A 25,638-nucleotide genomic window follows, 5' to 3' on the forward strand; every position below is an offset into this window, starting at 1 on the left:
GATGAATGATACTCGAAGCCAAGTTCGAAATTTCATCAAAACCAAATCGGAATAATTTTTTTCACCATTTTTTTTTTAAAAGTGGTTAAAAAGCTTCATTTTCAGTACTCAACATTTTTATTTCATTACCATTGTTTCCGTGATAGATCCGGTTTTTGCATTCATATACTAAACGACTCAAGTTTTATAGTTGGCACAGCAGTAAAACGCAATAACAATATGATGAAATGTATATTGAACGATGGATATCAATGAACTCATTTGTATCCAATTTGTTTAGTAAACGGCAAGACAACGTATGTTGCTGCTGTTTTTGTCACCATCAAGACATTTTAAAACTAGTAGGGTAGAGGATCCATATTTCGCCAGGAGCCATATTTCGCCAGATTGGTGAATCCAAAGCTTTTTTGCATATTTTTGGTCGACTTAAAAGAAATTATTTGACGAAATGGTAATATTAAGGGCATGTACTACCAAAAATAATCAATACCTTTGGCTTGTTATTAATTTATCATGCATTACTTACAATTTGAAAATACCATCTCATACTAAGTATATATTTTTTACAAAGTCAAAACGAGAGGCAAAAATGCTATTGGGGAAAAATGTAAGCAAACTTTTTCATTATTCAATTATTCTTAACTAATATGATTCTATGTACAATATTTCAACTAATTTGAAACCGATTTCACTTTAAACTTTGGATAATTTTGAAAAATTCATCAAAATTAAAGTGGCGAAATATGGTATCCATTTTTTGTCATGGATCCAAATTTCGCCACTTGAAAAAAATGATAAAAATATTTGGAAAGAATGGTGCAATAGTACTTAAACAGTTTCTTGTTTTTGAGGAATCGCTGGTGTCCGGGCATAGAGGCCTATCCGGTCATACAGAACTTCCCTCTAATACAATTTGACAGAAAATATTAGGAGAAAGTTATGCTTAAGTAGATTCAAGGTTTACATCATTTTTAGCATCGCAAAATTCACTAGAATGGTCGGAACTTTTATAACTTTCAATATTTTTTCGCCAAATTTGGGGGATTTTCCGAAAATCTTTTCTATTTTTATAATATCTATAGATAATGGCCATATGTCTATGACCCCGGAGTTATTCCGGAGTTCCCTGGAGTACCGTGACATAACTTTTTCAGATAAAGCTGCCAAATATTTAAAATTTTTTGAAATCTATTGATTTTTGTAATGTAACATATCAGTTACTTTGCCGCAGTTACGAGCCATGGTGCGCACCATCCGAAACCGGGGGACTCTGTGAATCCGGAACCGGTTCCTATAAAGGGAATTTTCAGCATCAGTAATATATGTCGTATGTGTCACATATCAAAAAACATCAGCTCTCGACAAAATAGCGTTTGGCAATCATCTCATGTCTCTCAGAAGCCATATGGTCGATTCCAGGTCCCGGACAAGTTCCTTCGAAATCCGTTCCGTGCTTGAATCAGAAAAGAACCCCTCCCCGAGGCCGGAACCGGTCATATGGCTTCTGAGAGACATGAGACGACCACCAACCGCTATTTTGTCGAATACACGGCTCGTAACTGCGGCAAAGTAATTGATATGTCCAAATTTAAAATATTTGACAACTTTATTTAAAAAAGCCATGTCACGGTATCCCAGGGAATCCCGGAATAACGTCGGGGTTAAAAAATATATGGTCATTATCTATAGATATTATGAAAATATAAAAGATTTTCGGTAAATCCCCCAAATTAGGTGAAAAAATATTGAAAGATTAAAAATTTACGACCTTTTCAGTGGATTTTGCGATGCTGTAAATGATGTAAACCTTAGAAGGGTTAATACCGAAGAAAATATTTTGTATTCTTTTTAATGGCTTGAATAAAATGCCGTCGTTTTGCTTAAAGTTTCCTAAGGCCTATATGATACAATTGGTATTTGACCGGAATTTCGATTCGCATATATTTACTGGAGGTAGACACTATGCGCCCAATGTTCCAATATTATGCCTTGTCGCACAGAGCGATTCGGCAACACACCTCTACAGCTAATATGCACACAGCGTACGAGCGAAAGCGGAGTGGGAGCGAACGACAGCACTCGGTGAAAATCGCCCAGTGAGTGACAAACAGCACTTGGTGCTGCCCTTTGCCACACTCCGTGCGGAATTGCGCAAAAAAATTGTTTTGTATTTACAAATTTTCTGCCCTTTTAAAAGTGAAAATACACGCTGTACTGAACAACTAATATGGTCTATGTTAAGTTAGTACGGATCAGGCACCGCAACAGTAAAAATGTTTTTTTCAATCACACGACTTCAACTGACCCAGCGCAGGGTGTACAATCCAGCCGCGCAGAGTGCGGCTCTTGGTGTGGTAAAGCACGCAGCAAATTTATCACTCTGCGTTTGCGACTGCCTTTTGTTGGTGCGCGTAAAACACGAAAGAGCGTGTTTAGCAAAAGAGACACTGAAGGGAATTTGTGGGCGAACACACACCGCTTGGCGAGTGTTGTGTTGTTTAAGAATGTGTGTCTTTTGGTCTGCGCTGCGGTTTATGCCACCTCTGGAGGTAAAGAAAATTAAATTACTTTATGAGTGAATTTTAATCAATATGTAAACATATTTCTCCGATTTTTGTGCTTTTCATTGGTTTATTTGTGATTTTATTGGTATTTTTATTGGTTTTCAAGAACGTTTCATGAACAATCACTTGAAAACGAAGCAAAATATATTTAATAGCTGGATTTATTAAGAATATAGAGAATTCATTTATAAATTTAACATTATAATCTATTAAAATCAGATTTTTCTAAAGTGGCGAAATTTGGGTCCAGGGGCTGGCGAAATTTGGTAACTGGGTGGCGAAATTGGGGCACAGAATACACATTTAAATAATCAATATAACGAGAAAAATACACAATTTAGTATGAATATGATGATTGAATCAGTAAAAGAAATGTCCGAAGTATAATATTTTCACGCTATCAAATATCTGAACTTATAGTACCTTGATCTGTTTCGTTTCATGTAAATTTTTTTGGATAAAGGAGGCGAAATATGGATCCGTCACCCTATACAGTGAACATAACGAAATAATACATCAACGTCGTCAACTGACTTAAACTTGGTACCCTTCAAAATCGATCAGAAGGGAAATTCGAAATGTTTCTCCCACTTAATATTGTCTCAATGGATCCTATGCTGAAACTCGCATCACAGAGACTTTCCCCGCCGTCGTATAATATTCAACGCCCTTTTGTATGGTTTTACACGAACACAACCCAATTAGGATATAGAAAACTGTACAAGATTCCGTTCGGAAGCGGCCTTTATTGTGCTTAATCATATTCTGTACATCAGAACTGCTCATTATGAAAACATTTCATTCACACCCTCTGCGGGTTGGCTGCATAAAAACAGCAATATGGGACAGACTGGTCTAAAATTATAGAATAAAATGATTTTGTGCTTTTGCTTTCTAGTGATTTTCATCAAAATAATTTAAAAAAACCATCTGATTGGAAAATATATTTAGAAAATATTTTTTGGTGCGTATACCTGATACAACGACCAACGATGGTAAATGATTTTTTTGTCAAAGTCGATACTATTAAACAAATAGTATTCTCAATTTTTTGTACCAACTTTTGATATACAAATATCCTATATAAAATTGATGAATATACTAATCGAAATGGATATTTGAACAATACACTGATGAAGCTTCCAAGTCGTAGGCGAAATGCGTATCTGCCGGAATCAAATTAATGCACTAGCCAAGTAACATTTTTGTTGTATAATAGCTTATTAAACTATTATACAGATTCCCGTAATTCCCGTGGAAGTGCTTGATAAGCTATTATACAGCAAAATGGTTACTTGGGTAGAATCTATTTTTACGTCCAAAATTTGAATTAACGTCCTCTCGTTTTGCGTCCAAAAGGGTCAAAGTTTGAATTAACGTCCTCTTTTTACGACCAATTTTTTTCGTCCCGTGCGAAATCGCTCACAAAAGTGCTATTTATTAGCTTAAATCGTTTCGGTCTCTTCGGCGCACTTATTGCGTGGAATGTAACGAAAAGGTGTGCCGAAGATACCGAAACGATTTAATGCAAAATAGCGCTTTTATGAGCGATTTCGCACTTTGGATGGTACAATTTTCCTTGCAATCAGCAATGTTGAGAATTAAGGGGGGAGGGGGTTTGACCAACGTTACGTAATTTAATGCGTTGCCAAGCGTTACTTATCGTTACATAGGGGAGGGAGGGGGTAAAAAGTCCGGAAGTTCTGCGTTATGTAATTTGTGTATCACGCCAAATAGTGATTGCTTGATTTTTCGTTCCTTTTTTGGTGTTTTTCAGAGAGAAACCATGAATGAAACCTAATTCGGTCAACATTGTTCATTCAGTTATTATAAATCAGTCAAAAAAGTTAGAATGCAGCATCTAACTTTCAGGATTTTATTATTTATTACATGTATATTTATCGTAAGCAACGTTTTGTATTATTGACTCATGGAATGCCTTCCATGACTTATGGATTTTTGTTTTTAATTTTCATTTGAAAAAATAAATAGTATCTTACGAAGCTTTTCTAGAAGGTTCATGCATGTTTAGACCACTCTCGTGTGCGGCAGCGTGACGCCGCCGTTTTAACGGTTTAACTATGCAACGCGAAGAAAGAAGCCCACGTTTGGTATCAGTGCACGGTGACGGTGAAAAGAGCATGTCTAAATGATTCGAGAAGTCTTCTAAAATTCTTCAAGCAGTCGTTTTCTCGCATCTCTTGAAAACATGCTGTGAACCGATCTCAAGAGCCTGGTTGAAGTTTTCATTTATCACGCTCCCATAATTTTTACTTTTTCCGAATGTTCCCTGCGCCTGGGAAAGGTATTGTGCCCGGTGTGTGCTTGTTTACTAAAGTACACTCGCCGTTACTCGATCGGACGGGAATAAAAAAAATTATGGTCGAATAAGTGCTGAATAAATTAAAAATAACATGCATTTCGTTTCATTAACTGCTAACATAATTGAAAAATAAAAAAACACAAGGTTTTCTCGATCTTTCTAAATTAAATAAAAATCTTATTTATAAATCGAAGTTTTTGAAATTGATTATCATACAACTTTTTTGGGCTGTAAACGTTTTATAGTTGATGCAAGTTGGGCAAGACGGCCGTATGCCCAAGTTTGGTCGGATTTTTACACAAGAGGTTAGTGCCATATAACTATCACGAATGGTTTCTGTTTGTGTGGGTTATATCCCTTTAATGCAGACAACGTCGATTATTCTAAGTGCATGACTGTAACTAACTGTTTCTGTTAACTGTAATAACTGTATCTCACCACAAGCACAACATTGTTTCTTCTAAAAACAGTATTATTACGGAAACTCCTACAACTGGTGATACAATTTCGTCAACACGTTCAGCTACAGATTTCACGTCAATTCCATCAAAAGACACAGAAATTCCATCAGCGGTGCCAATTACAGGAATATCAGGTAGGGGAACTGGGGGGAAAATGAACACCCTTAGCAATTTCGCCATTTTCTCCCCCAGGAACCAACCAAAAGCTGATCGCACTATATAAATTGAAAGCTGGATTCATATTCCACGTAGCAATATATAAAGATGTTTAAAAAAGGACTATTTGTCATGAAAAATTCCTTTTTTTCGAAAGCGTCGCATTCGAGCCTGATTTTTTTCATGTGGGTAAAATGAACATGCAGTGAGGGCAAAATGAACATGTCATAGAAAACTAAAGTTAACATGCAGTTTGGATAAATTAAACATTATTTTACATTATCATTGTTCTACATAAGCCGTAGGTATTCGACAGGGCTGTTGGAATTAAAATAGGACTCCACAAAGTTAACATAATGTATCTTCACGTTCATACAAGGCTTGACTTTTAGCTCGTGGGATTTTCCAGCACTGGGTCATTTTTCGTCATTTTTCGAGAGACTCGATCATTTTTGTTGATTGAATTGCAATTATTTTGTAGCTGCTGATAAATGGAAAGTAAAACATCATGATACACACTGTTCATTTTGCCCCCATAGTGAGGTGTTCATTTTACCCTCAAAACACCAATTGTTTTCAAGTGTTTATTATAAACAAACAGTTGATAAAAATATTTGGAATTTTCGACAGATCCGCAGGATAATGATAAGCAAACAACACTGAATGATACCAATAGTCGAAATTTAGTTTGTTTCGCCAATATAGCTTATTTACTAATATTGGAAACTAGCTGACCCGACAAACTTCGTATTGCCACAAATTAACCCGTGTTGTACATAAATCATGAATCTCGGATGATCTTTGTCACAATCTCGAGTTTTGCAAGCCCCCCAGTGCAGTGGGCGGCGCTTCCGACGGCGGGTCACCGGCAACACTCGCGACCGTCTCGTCCTGAATGATCTAGTGTTACTATAGATAGTTTTTGTGGTCTAGTATTGACTAATGTTTTATGGAAGAGTCTCGAATTTCTCGAGTTCGATTAGTTTTTGAGTTTCGCAAAAATTTCTGTTTTATTTGTATGAGAGTCCATATCCCCCTACCACAGGGGTGAGAGGTCTCTAACTATCGTAAAATAAATTCAAGACTCCAAAATCTCCCACATGCCAAATATGGTTCCATTTGCTTGATTAGTTCTCGAATTATGAGGAAATTTGTATTTCATTTGTGTAGAAGCACCCCCTCTTAAAGTTGGGAAGGGTCCTAATTCATCATAGAAAATATTTTTGCCTTCAGAAACCTCCACATACCAAATTTGGTTCTATTTGCTTGATTAGTTCTCGAGTTATGAGGAAATTTGAATTTCATTTGTATAGGAGCCCCCCCTCCCAAAGTGGGTAGGGGTCCCAATTCATCATAGAAAAATCTTTTGTCTCCAAAAACACCCACGTGCCAAATTTGGTTCCATTTGCTTGATTAGTTCTCGAGTTATGAGGAAATTTGTATTTCGTTTGTATAGGAGCCTCCCTTCTTAAAGTTGGGAGGGGTCCGAATTCACCATAGAAAATATTATTGCCCTCGAAAACTTTCACATGCCAAATTTGTTTCCATTTGCTTGATTAGCTCTCGAGTAATGAGGAAATTTGTATTTCATTTGTATAGGAGCCCCCCCTTCCTAAAGTGAGTAGGGGTCCCAGTTCATCATAGAAAAAAATTTTGTCTCCAAAAACACCCACATGCCAAATTTTGTTCCATTTGCTTGATTAGTTCTCGAGTTATGAGGAAATTTGTATTTCGTTTGTATAGGAGCCCCCCCTCTTAAAGTGAGGAGGGGTCTTTATTTACCATAGAAAATATTCTTGCCCTCGAAAACTTTCACATGCCAAATTTTGTTGCATTTGCTTGATTAGTTCTTCAGTTATGAAGAAATTTGTATTTCATGTGTATAGGATCCCCCCCTCCTAAAACGGGGAGGGGTCCCAATTCATCATAGAAAAAATTTTTGTCTCCAAAAACACCCACATGCCAAATTTGGTTCCATTTGCTTAATTACTTCTCGAGTTATGAGGAAAATTGTGTTTCTTTGGTACAGGAGCCCCCCCTCTTAAAATGGGGAGGGGTCCTAATTTACTATAGAAAATATTCTTGCCCTCGAAAACCTTCACATGCCAAATTTGGTTCCATTTGCTTGATTAGTTCTCGAGTTATGAGGAAATTTGTATGGAAGTCCCCCCTTTTAAAGAGGAGAGGAGTTATAATTCCCCTCATAAAGAGGGGAGGGGTCTCAATTTACCATAGAATAAATTCTTGTCACCGAAGACACCCACATGCCAAATTTTGTTCTATTTGCTTGATTAGTTGTCGAGTTATGCAGAAATTTGTGTTTCATTTGTATGGGAGCCCCCCCTCTTAGTGGGGGGAGGGGTTTCTAACCATCACTAAAACCTTTCCTGGCCCCAAAAAACCTCTACATGCATATTTTCATGCCGATTGGTTCAGTAGTTTTCGATTCTATAAGGAACATACGGACAGACAGACAGACAGACAGACAGACAGACAGACAGACAGACAGACAGACAGACAGACAGACAGACAGACAGACAGACAGACAGAAATCCTTCTTTATAGGTATAGATTACCATCGGCGTCAGATTTCTGCAAATATTTTTTACTTTTTCCATTTTTTTCGCATTGGAAAGCTTTTGATCCCCACATATTGCCTTAAACAGCTTGAAATACTTCTAGAAGAAGATACCTGTTGATCTGGAACAGATTTTAATCGGTTTCATTGGCGGAACTAGCGCTCATTTCCAGGGGAGGCTTTAGCCCCAGATTTTTTTTCGACCGTTTTATTGGTCGGCCAAGTCAATTTTTCTAGGGGGGGCTAAATATCTCATAGGGGGGCTTAGCCCCCCCTAGGCCCCTCCCTAGTTCCACCAATGATCGGTTTACTGGGAATTTGGCTCCCTGTTCATTTTACCCCCCCTGTTCATTTTACCCACAGTTCCCCTATAACAGAACTGTTACGCAGAATCTTGAAACCACTGATCAGCCGCCGTTTAATGATGAAATAACTGTTCTTGGAGAGCTCACTATTTCTAATGAAGGGGACGTATCCTTCTCTGGGGATTATTCTCGGCAAGAGGTTGTGCGACTTTTGGAAGAATCGAACAAACAAATCTCTTCGTTCGATATGCAGAAAGCTACGAGTGACATAAGTACTTCAATCTCTTGATAACCATCTATAATCTAGAACATGTTTTATTTATTTTACTTGCAGAACCAACAGTCCAGCAATCTCACACAGAAGCTCTCCGAGATGTTACCAACAAAAGAATTAACAGCAAAAAAACCAGCATTTCCGACTTCCTGAAGTTACCACCAGTTCCTCACAGAAGTGGTAAGCATCGAAATTATGCCAAAAAGTTTCATCCAGTTTTAACTGCGGCTGAGCGATTGGAGGAAATTCGCAAGTGGAAAAACAAAAGCAGGACGTTGAACATAAGAAGATCAGGGCAATCAGAGCAGCGCGAGAAAACGAAGCAGGACAAACTTGCTACAAAACAAGAAAAGGCTCACGAGCGTAGAAAGAAGAAAATGGATGCCGAACTACAAAAACGTGAAAATGTGAAAAGGAACTTGAAAAGGTCAACAGCAGATGAAAATCAAGGTAAAGATAAAAAAGCACCGGAACGAGGTAAAAAGCGAAAGATGGAGAACCATGTTGCAGACTTGCAAAAGAATACTAAATAAATTATTACACAGAATTATGCTGTGTTAAGATATTGTCTAAGTTGTTATACGATAGTAATAAAAGCCGATAAATACTGAAATAAATTTAATAAAACATTATTCTCCGAAATGTTTTTGTTCAAATTTTGCTTTTATATCTCGACAGTTTACAATGTTTTCAGTTCAGTTTCATAAGATACCCAGTATTATTACTCTTTACAACCAAAAGTTATTTTTCAAAAAACTACGTTCGAACTCCAGCTGTCAAAGCTGTTATACTCTTTTCAAATGTTTGAAGGTAATGAACTGAAAGTTGAGTGCCTATTTTTTTCAGTTGAGGTATGTAATATCTTCTTCTTCTTCAGCAGCATAGAGCCGGGGTGGCTCGTGCTGTTTCAAGCACTCGTCTCCATTCAACTCGGTCTTGGGCCACTCGTCGCCAATTTCCTAGTCGTCTCAGAAGTCGCAAATCGCTCTCGACCTGGTCGAGCCATCGTGCACGTTGGGCCCCCCCAATTTTCAATTGCAATACCGTTTTTGCATCATAAGCAGGTAGGGTATGTTGCTGCTTCGTCGTAATTGCCTATTCCCGTCCTATCCAACACAAATTATTAAAAATATCAGCATTTTTATGACACACAATGCAAAACTAGTTATTCCCTAATATTTTAGTTTGTTGTCTATCATAAGCGATCAATCAAAGTGAGCTGAGATCTATTTAAATGCTTTTTATTATTAAAGAAATACTACCGGCCAAATTAGCTACATTTTTTTGCACGATGAAGAAGAAAATGTCGACTAATGGTTTTAATGTCCGTCATTCATAAATGAAAATAACTCACGCAAGGCATTGTCGTTATTCTGCTGCCATAAACTAATACATACAGTATGAAGATTACAGCGGAAATTACCTATTGATGATATTAAACATATTTAGTTTAGTCGGTTTTGATGGAACATGATCGATAACGTTGAATGTTTGACAAACTATGGCCAAAACTGGTGCTTTTACCCTACATGTGCATGTGTATGTACAAGTTTGACGTTTAGAGAGTAAAGGAAAAAAATAAAAGTAGTCATGTTTCACCCATACAATTGTGTGGGCTCGGACTTAAAGGGTTAATTTACTTCTCATATGTTGATATGTTCATAAAAGTACAAGGGTCCATGCCCAGTGGCATGGGCGCAGACTTGACGTAGGACTACGAATGTAGAGCAATTCGTCTCGCTGATAAAAGCGGTGATTTTTGTATGAATTTTATGTATAGTGTATAGATGCCCAAGTTGCGCATTAAAGGATTGTGTTCTTACATGTGAGAAATTCATAATTTCAACTCTTTAGATAATTTAAATTGTGGACCTGAAAAGGTCCGTTTGTTAATCTTGAATTCTCAAATTTCTGACTCGTGATGTCCATTGTCAACTCTTGTCCTTTAGATGCGCAATTGGTGTGAGAAATATTGTCGGACAAACGCTACTGGTAGGATCTGTCATCAGGATAGACTTTTATGTTTATGATCGTTTAGATAAATTTGTCCAATACGTTTTAGTACGGTAGACAGAAGTTGAAATTAGATTACTTTCGAAGTTTATTATATTGAGTTATCCATGACGTGTAACACAATTAGTAGCAATTCTATTTGGATACGGGTTCACCGCCACAAATATAACGTTACAAAGATCTGATCAGAAGAAAGTTCTTCATGATTCAACAAAACAGCTACATTTGCAAATTTCATGACGATTAGTAAAGAAAATTTTTATCTCTTCATTAATGAATTCATTCGTCCTAAAAATGACGGTTTGGAGCGTTTAGAATGAACCCACGGATGTGACTTGAAAGCTGCTTGCCGATGTGTCACCTACCAAAGTCGCTGACCGAAGGACGATGCGCAGCGAAAGGCAAGCAATATGTTTCAAATAAAACCTTTCCTGCCAATGTGTCACCTACCAAAGCTGCTGACCGAATGACGATGCGCAGCAAAAGGCAAGCAATATGTTTAAAATAAAACCTTTTCTGCCGATGTGTCACCTACTAAAGCCGCTGACCGAGGGACGATGTGCAGCAAAAGGCCAGCAATATGTTTCCAATAAAACCTTTCCCGCCGATGTATCACCTACCAAAGCCGCTGACCGAATGACGATGCGCAGCAGCAAATATGTATCTGAAGATCGCCACGAACTGGCCACGCTTGTATGCACGGAGGATGTGGATGAACTGGAGAGGGCTTGTGGGCTTGATCATCCTGACGCTGTGACCATATTGAGCAGCTTCGCGCAAATCTACCGCGGTCAACTATAAGGAGACAAGACGTTTATTAAACGTGCTAGCTATCAGAGAAAAAACTCTCGGACGACATCCTGATGTCGTCAGAGCTTTGCACAACCAGTCCAGGAAAACCAGGATATTAATATTAATGCCTGACCGCATTTTCAAGGTCAAAGACTATAAACACGAGTTTGGTCAATTTCATAGAAAAGGAGTCTTTCTCCGAAAACCCGCGCTAAGAATCACGGCTAACACGCTGACAGACGAACAGTGTCACGTGCAGTACATTGCAAGTCGTAAAGGCCTGCATAATGTCGTCGTCCTGAAAGTAAAAACAAGTTAGATTAAAATTTCTCGGTCGGTAGTTTCTACAGTAGAAGGAGGAAGAGGCACAATTTGTGTGTCTAAAAATAACCCAAAACCATATACGTCGCTTCATTAATACGGGGGGTTGCGCAGTCTCCTTTTGTCCAGCGCCTCTATGGTTCAAAGGTACACGGGTACCAGTGAGCCACATGCCCTTGCGGGTGATGTGGGTTCGAATCCGGTTATAATCTCTGATTATAGCTGGGTCGACCCATGCACCTTCCAGCATTGGACAAAAGGTAGGAGTCATAACGACAACTTGTTAAGCGTAGCTACCAATAACCCCCCCCCCCCCCACTCCCCCCATCACCTTTCCACTCTTTTCCCTCTTTCCCTCCCTATTTTTCATTACTTCCCCTACCGTCCCTTCATCAATTGTAGAACCACCGTTTCTAAAAAAAACTACAAGGTATACAGCCCTAAGGGTTGTACGAAAGGGTGACGTAGGACTATATCAGATCATTAGATCAAAGACTAATGTAAACTGCATTTCTGGCATATGTATGGTTATAAGAATATGTCAGTGTCATTGTTTAAGTGAATGTTTGAAAGAGAAGAAAAAAATATTCAGATTCAATTCTTCATTGGTGGCTTTGAAAATACGTGGATGGGGGTTCATAAGTACAACGCCTGCAACCATTGAGACATAGAGATTTCTTTTAAAAATCACTTGTGTGCATCATAAAGGTTGAAATAGTAATGAATGACCAGCCCACAGATTATTATTGCATTAAACATGATTATGCATAGCTTGACATTTTTTAATAATCTTACTTTAACTCGCTAGTGGCGTTTAAAAGGGTCACTGGTTACAAATAACATTAAAGCCAAAGCACGTTCATCGCAAATAGGATGTGCCATTCGAATGTCCTTCTCTTTTGACATGAATGACAACGGGCACGTAAGTTAGCGGCGTCGATTCAGTGTCTTTTGTTCCGAGAAGGTTTTACTAGTTTACTTTCACAGCTAATCACCGTTGCTATCCATGTTATCATTAAATCACCGCTTGTTACATAGCAGAAAATATGGCACATACGCAAAAATTTCTGTTTTATTTGTATGAGAGTCCTAATCCTCCTACCACAGGGGTGAGGGGTCTCAAACCATCATAAAACCCCAGCATGCAAAATTTGGTTCCATTTGCTTGATTAGTTTTAGAGTTATGAAGAAATTCGTATTTCATTTGTATGGGAGCCCCCTCTTAGCAGGGGAAAGGGTCTCAGTACACCATAGAAAAAATTCTTACCTCCAAAAACCCCCACATGCCAAATTTGGCTCCATTGGCTTGATTAGTTCTCGAGTTTTGGAGGAAATTTATGTTTCATTTGTATAGGAGCCCCTCCTCTTACGCCCTCCCTAAAATTGCTCTCTTATTACCCATAAAATTGCTGGTAATTTTATCTATCCAACGACATATAAATTGTCCAGTTTCGTTCAGTAGTTTAGTAGTTATTAGAATTTGAAATCTTTCATTCAAACGTTACACTTTTATTTTCGTTTTCACAAAGTGCTACCCAGTCCCAGTATAGTAAACAAAGACGTAGTCCTACGTCAAAAATAATGATATTTTAACTGTCATAATCCTTAAGCCAGTTAGCATTCGTCAATAGCATCCCAGTTTTAAACCTAAAGTGCTAATGCTACGTTACACGTTACGCTACGTTTTGTGATATCGCAATATCGTCCGAATATCGTCTCGAATCACGTCCCGATATTGTCCCGAGTCACCAAAAGAAGTGTGATTATGGCCTGATGAAAGTCTTAATGGTGGAACGGAAATTTAAACTTTCCTTCTTGTATCAAATGTATAGGAATGTTTCAGAGTTACTATTACAATAAAGTAAAATAAAAAATTGGGGGCTCCATAGCCGCAAGGTTATCGAGACAAGCGAGTGGTCGTGGGTTCGAATCTTAGTAGAATCAAGCCATTCCTTGTCAAGTGACTTTAGCGTGGGTTCATTCTCCGACCCCTCATTTACCCTTCCTTCATGCTGAATTCTATATTTGCCCTCTGAAGCCTCTTGACATTGCAAAAGTTCCTCCTATAGTTGAGTGTACTGCAATGAGTCTTCGCCAGGGACGGCTATAATATAGGATAGTACTGGCAGCGAGGAATAAGTAGGTAAAGTAGATCAAGCTTGAAGGAAGGGTAAACCCCAATACACACAAGCACGCATAAAATTTAATAAGTATATCGCTCATTCAATAGCGATTATAGCAAAAAGAAATGCAATGCAGGTCATACAGCAAACGGTCGGGCGATGTCACGATAGATCAACTATACTGGTCGCAGTGATAAGTCCACATATGAAAAAAATTGCGTGATAAACATTTGCAAAGAGACAAGCTTTGTTGAATTGAACCTGTATTCGTAGTCCTACGGTAGCCCTTCGTTCTTGCCCTTAGGCACAGACCATCATACTTTTATTATTTTCAAAAAAGTTTGTTCTGTGATGCTTAGTTCGAGAGCAAAAAATGAAATAATCGATGCATGCGAATATTGAATTCTTTTTATTAAAACTTCCTAGGAAAATTAGAAACCACGAGCTTTTTAAATATAGTTTTAAAAACAACGCCTATGTAAAAACTTTATGGAATTCTGGGACCATGCGGCTTGTTCAACTAAGTCAGGATTCTTCAAACTTCAAATTTCAAATGTGAATAATATTATCCTCAGTAATATAATTGAGTTTTTTGAATTTAACCAAACCGGTATTCTTCTAAGTGCGCAAAAGAGGAAATAATTACCATGATAGGTAGTTGATTTTTTGTTCTTGATATGTACTGGTAAAATGGATTATGCTGTTTTGCCATCGTATTTAAAAAGGCGATTATTATTGTTAATACTATATCAAAGATTTACTCATATAGAATCACAATAACTGCAACGCAAATTAAACTTTGCAGTATTTTCCATGCTACCTACTGGCAAATTAAGCATATTTGTAATGGATTGATTGTACGCCCCAGCGTCCGAAAGGGCGGCTCACTGTTAGGGATTTTCGCACCCTCTGATTTCCTAAATCGTACCGACAGCATTCACACAAACCGAAGCGCGCCAGAGGGAAACCAGAGAAAAACGATGCACAGCAGCTGAACATCACGTTTTTCCTTGGCTATCCACGTTTGAAATTTTACGACTTTTTGCGTATTTGTGTACAAAAACAACCCTCTCTGATTTTCTCCGCATTCTCTGACCTAATGCCTCATACTATTTCAACTGCACCGCACGCTGCTGGCTGAGGATTCTGGTTCCGCTTGGTCCCTTCGCTGTTCGACGATATTGGTAAGCGACGACAGCTCACACGCTTGCCGTTGCCGTTGGTTGAGTTTCAGACTCAGTCATGACCAGCGCTAGACTACCTTCGTTCGCATGTTTGGATGGTTTAGGGACCGCAGCAGCAGCAGCAGCAGCAGCAGCAGAGCAGCAACACCAGCAACAGTGACGGCGTCGTTTTGCAGTTAGTGCTGGTTTGCCTTGCGTCGCGTAAGGTCTATAGTGACGGACGTTCGAATAGTGCGCGCTCTCAAATATACGCGTTTAAAGGCTGTGAACCCAATGGTGGATCTCTCACTTTTCTTATCGTATACCTGTCTTGATCGAACTGTGGTGTAGTTGAAGTTGAAGAGTGGTTGAAAGTGTGTTAAGTTGCAGTGGATCGTTTAAGAGAAAATTAAGTTTTTCGTACAAATAAAATATGATGTTTTTCGATCGTAATTAGTGGATCCAATATTCTTTACGAGATGCGTTTGTCGGCGAGGATTAAATGCTTCCGATATTTGGTATATGCATATATCGTTCTGATCTCGGTGAGTTATTGTTAAACACGTTGGAATGTCGTTTTCTTCTTGTTGGGGTCCATTCGAGATATGGTTGTAAGAAAGAGTGCCGAATACCTGCGTGTCATGCTGTGTAGTTACAGAAGATCGATTGGGATCGTACAGAAATATGGCTGATGATGATGATGGTGGTGCATTAGTATGGGTGCGGGTGGTATTTTAGGGATTCCCATTGTTATGTTGTTCGAATGCGCTGGAAACCACCGAAATCGAAGATGATCGTGCATTTAGTTCCATATAGATCAACATTAATCGGGCTAAATAATGAATATGCGATGAAGACCTAGAAGTGAACTGCGAATATAAATCATGGAAGTGGTTTGGCTTAGGGGTTTAAAGTATTGCTGGTGTCAGTAAGGTGTGACGAATTCTAGTGTAGAGGCAAAGTGCGCAGGAGGTCGGCATCGTTGCATTAATTAACGTGTTAATAAACAGTTCGTTTGTGTTGTAAAGGTACGTTTACCTGCGGGCACTGCATGTATTCGTCAGTGCAGCGTACGTATACGTAAACATAGATTGGGTGGATAGTTTGTGTGTATTTATTAGACGGTTTATACTTCAAAACAAGGGTAAGTACTCCATGGTTGAAAAGAAATTCGACACACTCGCGTAGATGGTACAGTTAACTTCTAGCTGCCGCTGCGGATGTAAGGAAAACTTCGTTGTCTTATCAAGAAGTGTCATATGAGTTGTTTTCTGACAGGTCCCATGAATTAGGTAATTACTGATCTTCACTAGAAGCAAACAGCAAGTGACATAGATAAAATTTATTAGTTTATAAGCATGGAAATTAAATAAAAAATTCCTGGTTTCGTATTCTACTAAGACGTTCCAAAAAACTTCAGTTTATAAGCAGTTTATATGAGTTTCGTTCACAAAATGCGATAAAGATTTTAATTTATTTTAAATGAAAATGAAAATAATTATAATAATATCAACATAGACTTATGTGTTTTCTCAAAATTTCAAATGTCTCGACAGAGATACTAAAATTGATTTAAAAATACAATCTTTTTGCAACAATTATTGTTTTAAGTACACAATTTACAACAATGCGCAGAGCCGGTTAATTATTGAAACAGAAATAAATTAACTTGGGATGCTCAAAACATTGAAACCTTTCAATCGAGATACAGTGTTGATCCGATTTTGTCAACCCCATGAGGAATTTATGGGTAACAAAAGCGGAACAGTGACAAAATCGGGTATTTTTTCAATTTTTATTTTTTTGTAGATAACTTAGAACATACTACATATATATTTCATTCTGATCGCTTTTAGGACATTTCGCACTCCCTTCTACCTTTCTGTTGACATTTGTCATATTTTCACAGCACAGGTCCCAAAAGTATCAAAACACGCGTTTTATTAATTGCGCTGAAATGGTTGATTATGCTGGTTAACTATGTTCAGAGAAATTTCTCAGCATGAAAAGCCCTTTCTTATGAATTTTCAAATTATGGAATCAGTAGAAGTTGTACAATGAGAATGTAATGCTACTCCCAAGCACCATTTAAATGGTTCTTTGTGCAATCTCACTGGTTCGGCCAATCACGGAGTGCAACTACGGGCTAAGCCCTTTCTTATGGTATGAACGATTCTTTGTTTAATCCTCCTAAAAGTAAGATAGAAAATTTATTTTTTATGCAGTAAGAGCTTAAGTAAAACAATGTTCTACAAAATTTTAGAGAAGATTATTATGAAGAACATTTCAAAAGCAAGTAGCCTTCTAGCTATTATAATTGTGGAGACTCCACGATAATCAACTTTTTGAACACAGTTCTTTCCACAGTGTTTTGACATTACATACTTTTCTAGAATATAGTAACTTGCTATCGTCAATATTTCAAATTTTCTTGTAAAAATCATGCAACTTTCAATAGCAATAACTCTCAAACATACAAAAAGGTGCAAGCCATGGGTAATAACCATGTGAAAGTACAATAAAAATACTACAAAATGCTAAACAAATTAGCCTGACCCTGCATGACCCTTTACCGAAACACTTGCATTGAAAGTTGTTACTCGGTGGGCTTTAATATGGCGTAGTTCAATAACAGTGCTATCCAGATTAAGTAATTGTCCGAATAATTAATGAAATGTGTAATTCAAGCAACATAGATTATTTCTTGAGATTTAAAACAAGAATTTCAAATATTCTTTTTTGTATGGAAATAGCTGCAATTGAAGGTGTAAAAGTTCCAAAGTGTATTTGAAACTTCCTCATCATAACAATCCCTCTTACTGTGCCTGCCATCTGTACTAAACAATTGTGTGTTTTGGTACCTTTAGGACCACTGTGCACAGTAGTGCCGAATCGCAAAAACGCGATCATTAGCTATTGTATAAAAACTGCGTAATTTTTAGAGGGTGGTATCTTTGGAGAAGTTTATTGATAGAATACAGTGCATATTATAATTACTCCTCCAAAGATGTCATCCTTAAAAAATTACGTATTTTCGTGTAAAAAAGACTTCAGTATACTCCGCATTCTTTCAAGATTAAACCCTCCGATTTTTTGTTCGACAGACTACGCAGCCATTTGTTAGCACAGGACAATTGCGGGGATCGTACTATACGATCCTTGTTACTAACCGTCTTTCCCAGCCGAAATTCGAATATGCGATGACTAGCTTGTCAGACCAATCTCTCAGTTATGTCCCAAGCAGCATTTTGGGTTTTATCTCACTCTTATGACGTCCTTCAAGGACAAAATTAGTCATAAAGACTGCCATAAGAGTACAATAAAACTTACATTGTTGCTTGAGATGCTACATATAGTTTTATTATGCATTTTTCAACACACTTCTTCCCGTGCTAAAATGCACAGCCCATCCCTAATTTTTCTCTCTAAGAGGCCAATTACTGCTACGCTACTGCACACTATATCTATATTTATAAAAATGGATTTCTGTCTGTCTGTCCGTATGTTCCTTATAGAATCGAAAACTACTTAACCGATCGGCGTGAAAATTTGCATGTAGGGTTTTTTTGGGCGGGGGAAGGTTCTTATGATGGTTAGAGACCTCTCCCCCCACTAAGGGGGGGGGGTCCTATACAAATGAAATACAAATTTATTATTAGAACTTGTTGATTCTTGATTGTTGATATTAGTGTCACGCAGCAAATAAGCAAATGAAATACAAATTTTCTCATAACTCGAGAACTAATCAAGCCAATGGAACCCTCCCCACTTTGGGAGGGGGCTCCCATACAAATTTCCTCATAACTCTAGAACTAATCAAGCAAATGGAACCAAATTTGGCATGTGGGTGTTTTGGGAGGCAAATTTTTCTTCTATGGTGCATTGAGACCCCTCTTTTCTTTAGGAGGGGAATTATGACTAGTGATGTCCGTTAATCGTTCGATTGATTCAACTAATCGAATAACTATAAAAATATTCGAATAATTTTTAATCGAATACTGCCAGCACGAGTAGTTGAATTAATCGAATAGTTCAAAGGAAATAATGTGAATGCGAATAATCCCCGAATAATGGCCTCTAATCGTTCATAATCGTTCGATTAATCGAATTAATGAAAAAAATATTCGAGTATTTCTAATCGAATACCACTAACACGAATAGTTGAATCAATCGATTAGTGCAGACAACGGTCGCCGATTAATCGGTAATCGAATAATTGAAAATTTCGGACATCACTAATTATGACCCCTCCCCCCTATAAGGAGAGGATAACCTCTCCTGCACCCTGCGATAACCCCTGCGAAATGGTACTTTCCACGAAAACATTTTCCGTGGAATGGTACATCTCGCGTAACGTTTTTCTCGAAATGGTATTCCGCGTTATGGTCAACCGAGAAGTGGTGTTCCGCAAAATGGTATTCGGCGAATATTTCAATGCTATCCGTTTCATTTTAGCAGACTAAGCAATGGGGGGAGTTGTTTTCTACTTTACTGTGAGGAAAATTTGTATATTAAACCACCCATGAACTCCTCGGAAACTTCCAAACACGAAATTGTGACAAAGATCATCTGAGATTCACGATTTATGTACAACACAGAGAAAATTCAGAACTATTTTCTACACCATCTTGAAGGTGACTATCAGTTGTATAAACTTCTCGAAGACCATAACTTTCTAGGTAATTAGTAGCGTTAGTTTCAGCCTGTACAGTAATATTGCATAGACGGTAGCGCCACGTAGTGAGGCAATTCTGCAATATTTTCTATACCATTTGCATGGCTGCTATTATTAAAACAGCTTTCGCTAAAATAGTAATATTTGAGGTTACATGGATTATAAGCTATAGCAATTAAAACGACGTCGCATATACACTACCCAGCTAGCACCAACTCGTATATCAATGTACGAAAACTATCGTAAATATCTCCTAACAAACTCAAAATCGTAAGTTATGCTGGATAAAGTGGGATCAAGTTGATTTTTTGTCGTATATAATGATAATGACTGACATACATACGATTTTCAGCTCAAAATCGTAGATTAGTACGGAGCGACTCGCGCTTAATCGGATATTATCATATATAAATATTTATTTAGTCGTAACGCTCAAAATTATTCGTAATCACGTATATCGCCTCCAAAATAGTACGGATATGCCAATTTTGCGCATGAAATACGATTTATTTAGCATGTATATCTGTACGTAATGCTTATTTTTACCTTTTTTATACATATGAAAATGCTAGCTGGGTAGCGCCGCACGGTGATAATATTCTGATCTATTTTCAGTGCCATCTCCGAGATGACAGTCATTTGAACAACCTTCTCGAAGACTGCAACTTTCTAAATAATCAGTAGCGTAAGATACAGACCTTACAGGAATATAACATATGCATTAGCGCCACGTAGCGAGACAACCAGGGATAGTTCGATCACTTCGACTCAATTTTGATTCATTTGACACTACCGTCTCAGCCGAGCAAAATTTGACAAATTGATGTATGGGACATTTGTAGATAATAACTAGATCTACAATTTTGATGAATAAAGTGTTGCTGTAACTTTTGTAGTTACGACGCTACAATGCTAGTACCTTTTTAGTAACTAAATGAACGTTCATTTAGTTACTAATGAGGTACTAGCATTGTAGCACCGTAACTACAAAAGATACAGCAACACTTTATTCAGCAAAATTGTAGATCTAGTTATTATCTACAAATGTCCCATACTTCAATTTGTCAAATTTTGCTCGGTTAGGACGCTACTGTCAAATGAATCAAAATTAAGTCAAAGTGATCGAACCATCCCTGGAGACAACTACTACTGCCTGGCCGCTAACCTACCTTTCCATGAAGATGATTGTAATATGATTCCAAGATAAGCACTTGCACCTTTTTCACTCTAAGTAGCAATTCCTTATAATCGCTTGGAATGAAAGGGGTACAAGTGCATAACTTAGAAGGAAAGGGGTGTAGTGCAAATAACATTTTCAAAAATGTCTTATAAATCCCGAAAATCAAAGTGCTTTTCCATGATTTCAATAGAATTTAACAAAGAAATGTTTACACAACCGTAGTGCATCATTAGTTTTGTATAATATGTCCTGACGAATTTTCTAGATAATGTTAACTTTGGAGCTGATTTTCTCGAAATTTACTTTTTTGTCACATTTTGACAAATCAAAAGCGTTACAAAATCGGGTAAAAAATGCGACAAGATCGGGTAGTGACAAAATCGGGTTACCACTGTATTATAGTTTTCATATTTTTCTGTTTGAAATTTGAGGCTAGCAGGCTAGTTGGTTACCCAACGTATTTTGATTTAAAAAATTTAAAGCATAAAACCAAACCGCTAATTTTATCCGCAATTTTACAAAAATTTAAGGTGAAATTAGTCGTCGTTGATTCTGCAAATGTCAAAAGCAGTTTTTTTTAGTTTAAAACAAAAATTTTGTTCATGAAAATATATTCGCTATGTTCACATTGGCGAGAGGAATGCAGTGAATAAATTTCTATAAACAGAACCACGCTTTAGGACCCAAAACTGCTTCCAAAATTGGGCTCCCCGACGAAAAGTTAATGACTGATAATTTCCAGTTAAACAAATCTATCTTCTATACCTATAAAGATGAATTTCTGTCTGTCTGTCTGTCTGTCCGTATGTTCGTTATACACTCGAAAACTACTGAACCGATTGGCGTGAAAATTTGCATGTAGGGGTTTTTGGGGCCGGGGAAGGTTCTTATCATAGTTAGAGACCCCTCTCCCCCTGAGAGGGGGGCTCCCATACAAATGAAACACAAATTTCTGCATAACTCGAGAACTAATCAAGCAAATGGAACCAAATTTGGCATGCATTTGGCATTAGGGTTTTAGAGGCAAGAATTTTTTCTATGGTGTATAATACAGTTTAATTTGTAGTAATACGAATTTTGTCGGGTCAGCTAGTATAAAATAAAATTGAAATGACAAACAAACCTAACGTAATGATACGATTAAAACTCCACAAGAAATAACGTAATGTGGACAAAATTGAGCTAAAAATCGCGATGGAAACTGAAATAAAGCTTCGAGTCATGTAAAATTGAAGGTATGATATGAAATTTCGATTCGATTATAACTTTCATTTAAGACGTTTTCAGTCGTTTGGCTCGCCAATCTGATGCCAAATTTAACTAAACCAATATTAATAAACTCGGTAAAAGTAACTCACACAAAATGTTGAAAACACTAGTTATAAACTAAAATAAAGTACTTTCACTTTCGTATCTTCGTGCAACGTAAGAACTATTGAACTAATAATATAATGTATATACTGAACACTATCACTCATTGTTCTTACAAAATAAAAATGAGCATTTACCTTATTCGCCAACCGGTTTCGGGTAGATGTTACCCATCATCGGGGCTAGGTCCAACTGATTTTGATAAAAGAGTAGTTACATTATTAGCAAAATAAAGTAGAGAAAGATAAAAAAACATATTGCGAAATCAGGATAGTCGACAGATAGCTTTCGTTACACACAATAAAAGAAACGTAGAAAATTGATGCAAAGAGTCCAAAGGAAAAAAAGAACCAAGTCAAATGGTTTGCCGGTTTCATGTGCATGCCGCACCAAAAGCAGATGTGTTCAAGATCATGTCTTACAATTCTATTCTTGGAATCTTGAGACATTTTCATCTGTTTATTCACTTCATGGTCAAATTTTGCTGGTTTCCATCTAATCAGTCTTGACAAGGTTAATTTTGTCGCTGAGCGTACGTCGCCTTCATTATACCCTTTTACACTTTTAATTTCCTTAAATCCCATTAAAGTATGCAAAACAAGAGTCCGACTTACAAATTCTATAAAGGAGTTTCTTAATGAAATTTTACCACAGAAAATTATTAAATCAGCCTACCTAATATATTATCAAAGGTAAAATATGTACTGTCAAATTGTTGCACTTTAAAATGTAAAATACGATTCACGAGTATTTTATTCCTTCCTGTCTATTTTTACAACTTTCTCTAACTTTACACTCTTATCCAAATCTGATTTAAAACTTGTTTGATTGCTAGTTTGATTTGGTATATGAAATTATTCTCAATTTTTCAAGTAGGGATAATTACATGATCGGGCTCTAAAAAATTGTTTTACTCTATGTAAGATCTCTTAGTTTAAATCAATTTTAGATGAGTTCCAAACAGAAGAAAAACATGCACACTTTATTTGCATATAAGTATGAGAAACATAACCGGGGATTTACATCATGCTACTGTGAAGAACGTGCTGCTCGAGCCACAAATGCTGATACCTGATGCTACTGTCTTACCTGACCTACTGCGAATATACGTGTTATTGCAACAAAGAGGTAATTTACCGTTTTATTCGTTTATAACGCATATGCAGCTAATATCGATAACAAATGATCTTTTGTAAGTTGTGCTTTTGTTATTGTATTTAACTTGTAAAAAGTTGCACAATTAACAATTCAGTTTTACAATAAAATTATTGCGTACTACTGGCACTTGAAATATAACGTTTAAGTACGTCATTTTTAGTGATCAAAATTAACGATATTTTCCGAAACATTTCGAACCAACACGATCCCGCGAACACAACGCATATTCGCAGTGAGTCAGGTAACACAGTAGGATTAAATTACTTTTTTGCAAGTATTAAAATACGGCCATTCTAAAAATTCACTCATCACTGTTAAACTTACGCTAAGCAGGCAGGTGTGGTGGTTTAAGCCTCAGGCGCGTCATTTAGGTATTAGTTAATTCCCATGATTCTAAATCCTACTCACCGGTTGCGGTGTAATGGTTTACCTGTACTCAAGCCTAACACACCTCCCTTGATGCATGGAGAGAAAACCTGTACAGCAGCACGAGCTGATAATAATGTGCGATGAACCAAAAACGAAGTGCTCGGCTCAGTGTTAAAACAACAACACAGTAAACGCTTCATTTCTCGACTTCGTTCGATTTGGGCTTTCTACCGGTTTCTTTGTTGAAATTGGCCGCATCATCTACTTACTGCTAAGTACTAATGCAACACTTATCAGTTGGATTTGTTTGCTCATTTCCGAGGTGTTCAATTTCCAATGCAATGAATGCATCTTTCCAGGAATGATTAACCAATTGTTTGATTTCGAGGAAAAAGTTGGTTCTCATTCAATCGTCGTCGTTAAACAATAACGTTGAGCACAAATAACACTTTGACGAAAGAGTGTCTCATTTAGAAAAACTTTTAGAAAAACTGTTTTCAGTGACATTGACATGACACGTAATAGTTAAACCATCAGAGATAAGAGTCGTGACAAAGCACATAGCTAAAGCTAGGTTATACCTATTGCATTGATTGTATTAAACGAAATTGTCGCTTCGTTCATCATTTACAATTGTTATCTAAATTTACTAACAAGGAGATTGAATCAATAATGAGCGCCATAGGTGCTAAAGCGCTGAAGTTTTTAAAAGTCATTGCCAATATTATGAAATGTTGTTCGGAAACTAAATAAAGCTGATTAGGAAAAAGGAAAAAAAATTGGTTTAAAATACGATATACGGGGCATAAAAGCAGTGTATGCATGACAGCAATGGTGCATAAAGAGGCCTTGAATAAATAGGAGATGATATCTCTTTGGAGGATGCATTCGCTTTTGTATGTTCGCACCACAACTGCAAATGAAGCCTGGCTTTGAATGAATAACGTAACCGGCAAGCTAGTATACAGAGATGTAAGGTTAGATGATGCAATTCATTTTATCCTAATTAGTACCGTCCATCGAGGAAAAGTTGAAACGGTTTGAGAAGGAATGTTCCAATGGACATATTGAGATAGATAAATGCACGTGAAATGTTAGTTGATAACGTTCTTCGAGTGTCCGAAATGCCTCATAAATTGCTTTTTGAGAAATGAATATTTGAAGTATGTTTAGGAAAATTTCTGACCATGAGTCTAAACTAGAATAACTAATCTAATCATTCCGCTATCACCCGCGGCCTATGGCCTGTCATACTTTCAACAACGTTCAAGTTGCTCTTTACGCGAAGGATACGTTGCGCGTGGATCAAAACCGCGTAATTTCTGAAAATCGCGTCAAAAACGCGTAAATTTCGAAATTCCTGTAAAAAGCTACTTCAGTGCTTGCGGATTCTTTATCTGTGATTCCTCGACATTCAGTCAGACGACATTTACCTAACGAAAATTACAAGCCTATGCCCGTAGTTTTGCTTGAGCAAATAATATCTTAAATTTATGCCGATAATATCGTGTGTTATGTGCAGGATTGCTTTAAAGCGATACTTCGAACGAGAATCATGACATTGAATATGCAATTCATTGTCATTTTAATGTTTGAAGAACTTTTATCACTAACTTCGTTATCAGTAAGCTACATGATTCATTACGTGGGTGTGTAATTCTTGAATCAATTGCCAAGATTTATATAGCCCTTCAATTACAATGAACGTTATCATTTTGAAATAAACCGTAATTGTGGTATTCAATGTCATCAAATAATTAGTTATTCATCTAGCAATTTTCAACTAGAAAGTGGGTAGGGCACGGGACTACT

General features: G+C 37.3%; 1 protein-coding gene across 3 annotated transcripts in view; it reads left to right on the plus strand.

The window, feature by feature from the left end:
* The first annotated feature begins 15,307 nt into the window (after positions 1-15,307).
* The window catches only part of LOC128737030 (CD63 antigen), a 53,536-nt gene continuing 43,205 nt past the window's right edge, over positions 15,308-25,638 (plus strand). Inside the window, exon 1 of one of the 3 annotated variants that reach the window (XM_053831575.1) lies at positions 15,308-15,618. In XM_053831575.1, the coding sequence (XP_053687550.1) occupies positions 15,553-15,618 (66 nt within the window). In that variant the 5' untranslated portion in view covers positions 15,308-15,552. Of the gene's footprint in view, positions 15,619-16,094; positions 16,218-16,299; positions 16,366-25,638 lie in introns of those variants that run through there. The other 2 variants (XM_053831577.1, XM_053831576.1) reach the window with 2 other exon arrangements.

This window comes from Sabethes cyaneus, chromosome 2 (assembly GCF_943734655.1).
Source record: "Sabethes cyaneus chromosome 2, idSabCyanKW18_F2, whole genome shotgun sequence".
In the NCBI taxonomy this organism is placed as follows: domain Eukaryota; kingdom Metazoa; phylum Arthropoda; class Insecta; order Diptera; family Culicidae; genus Sabethes; species Sabethes cyaneus.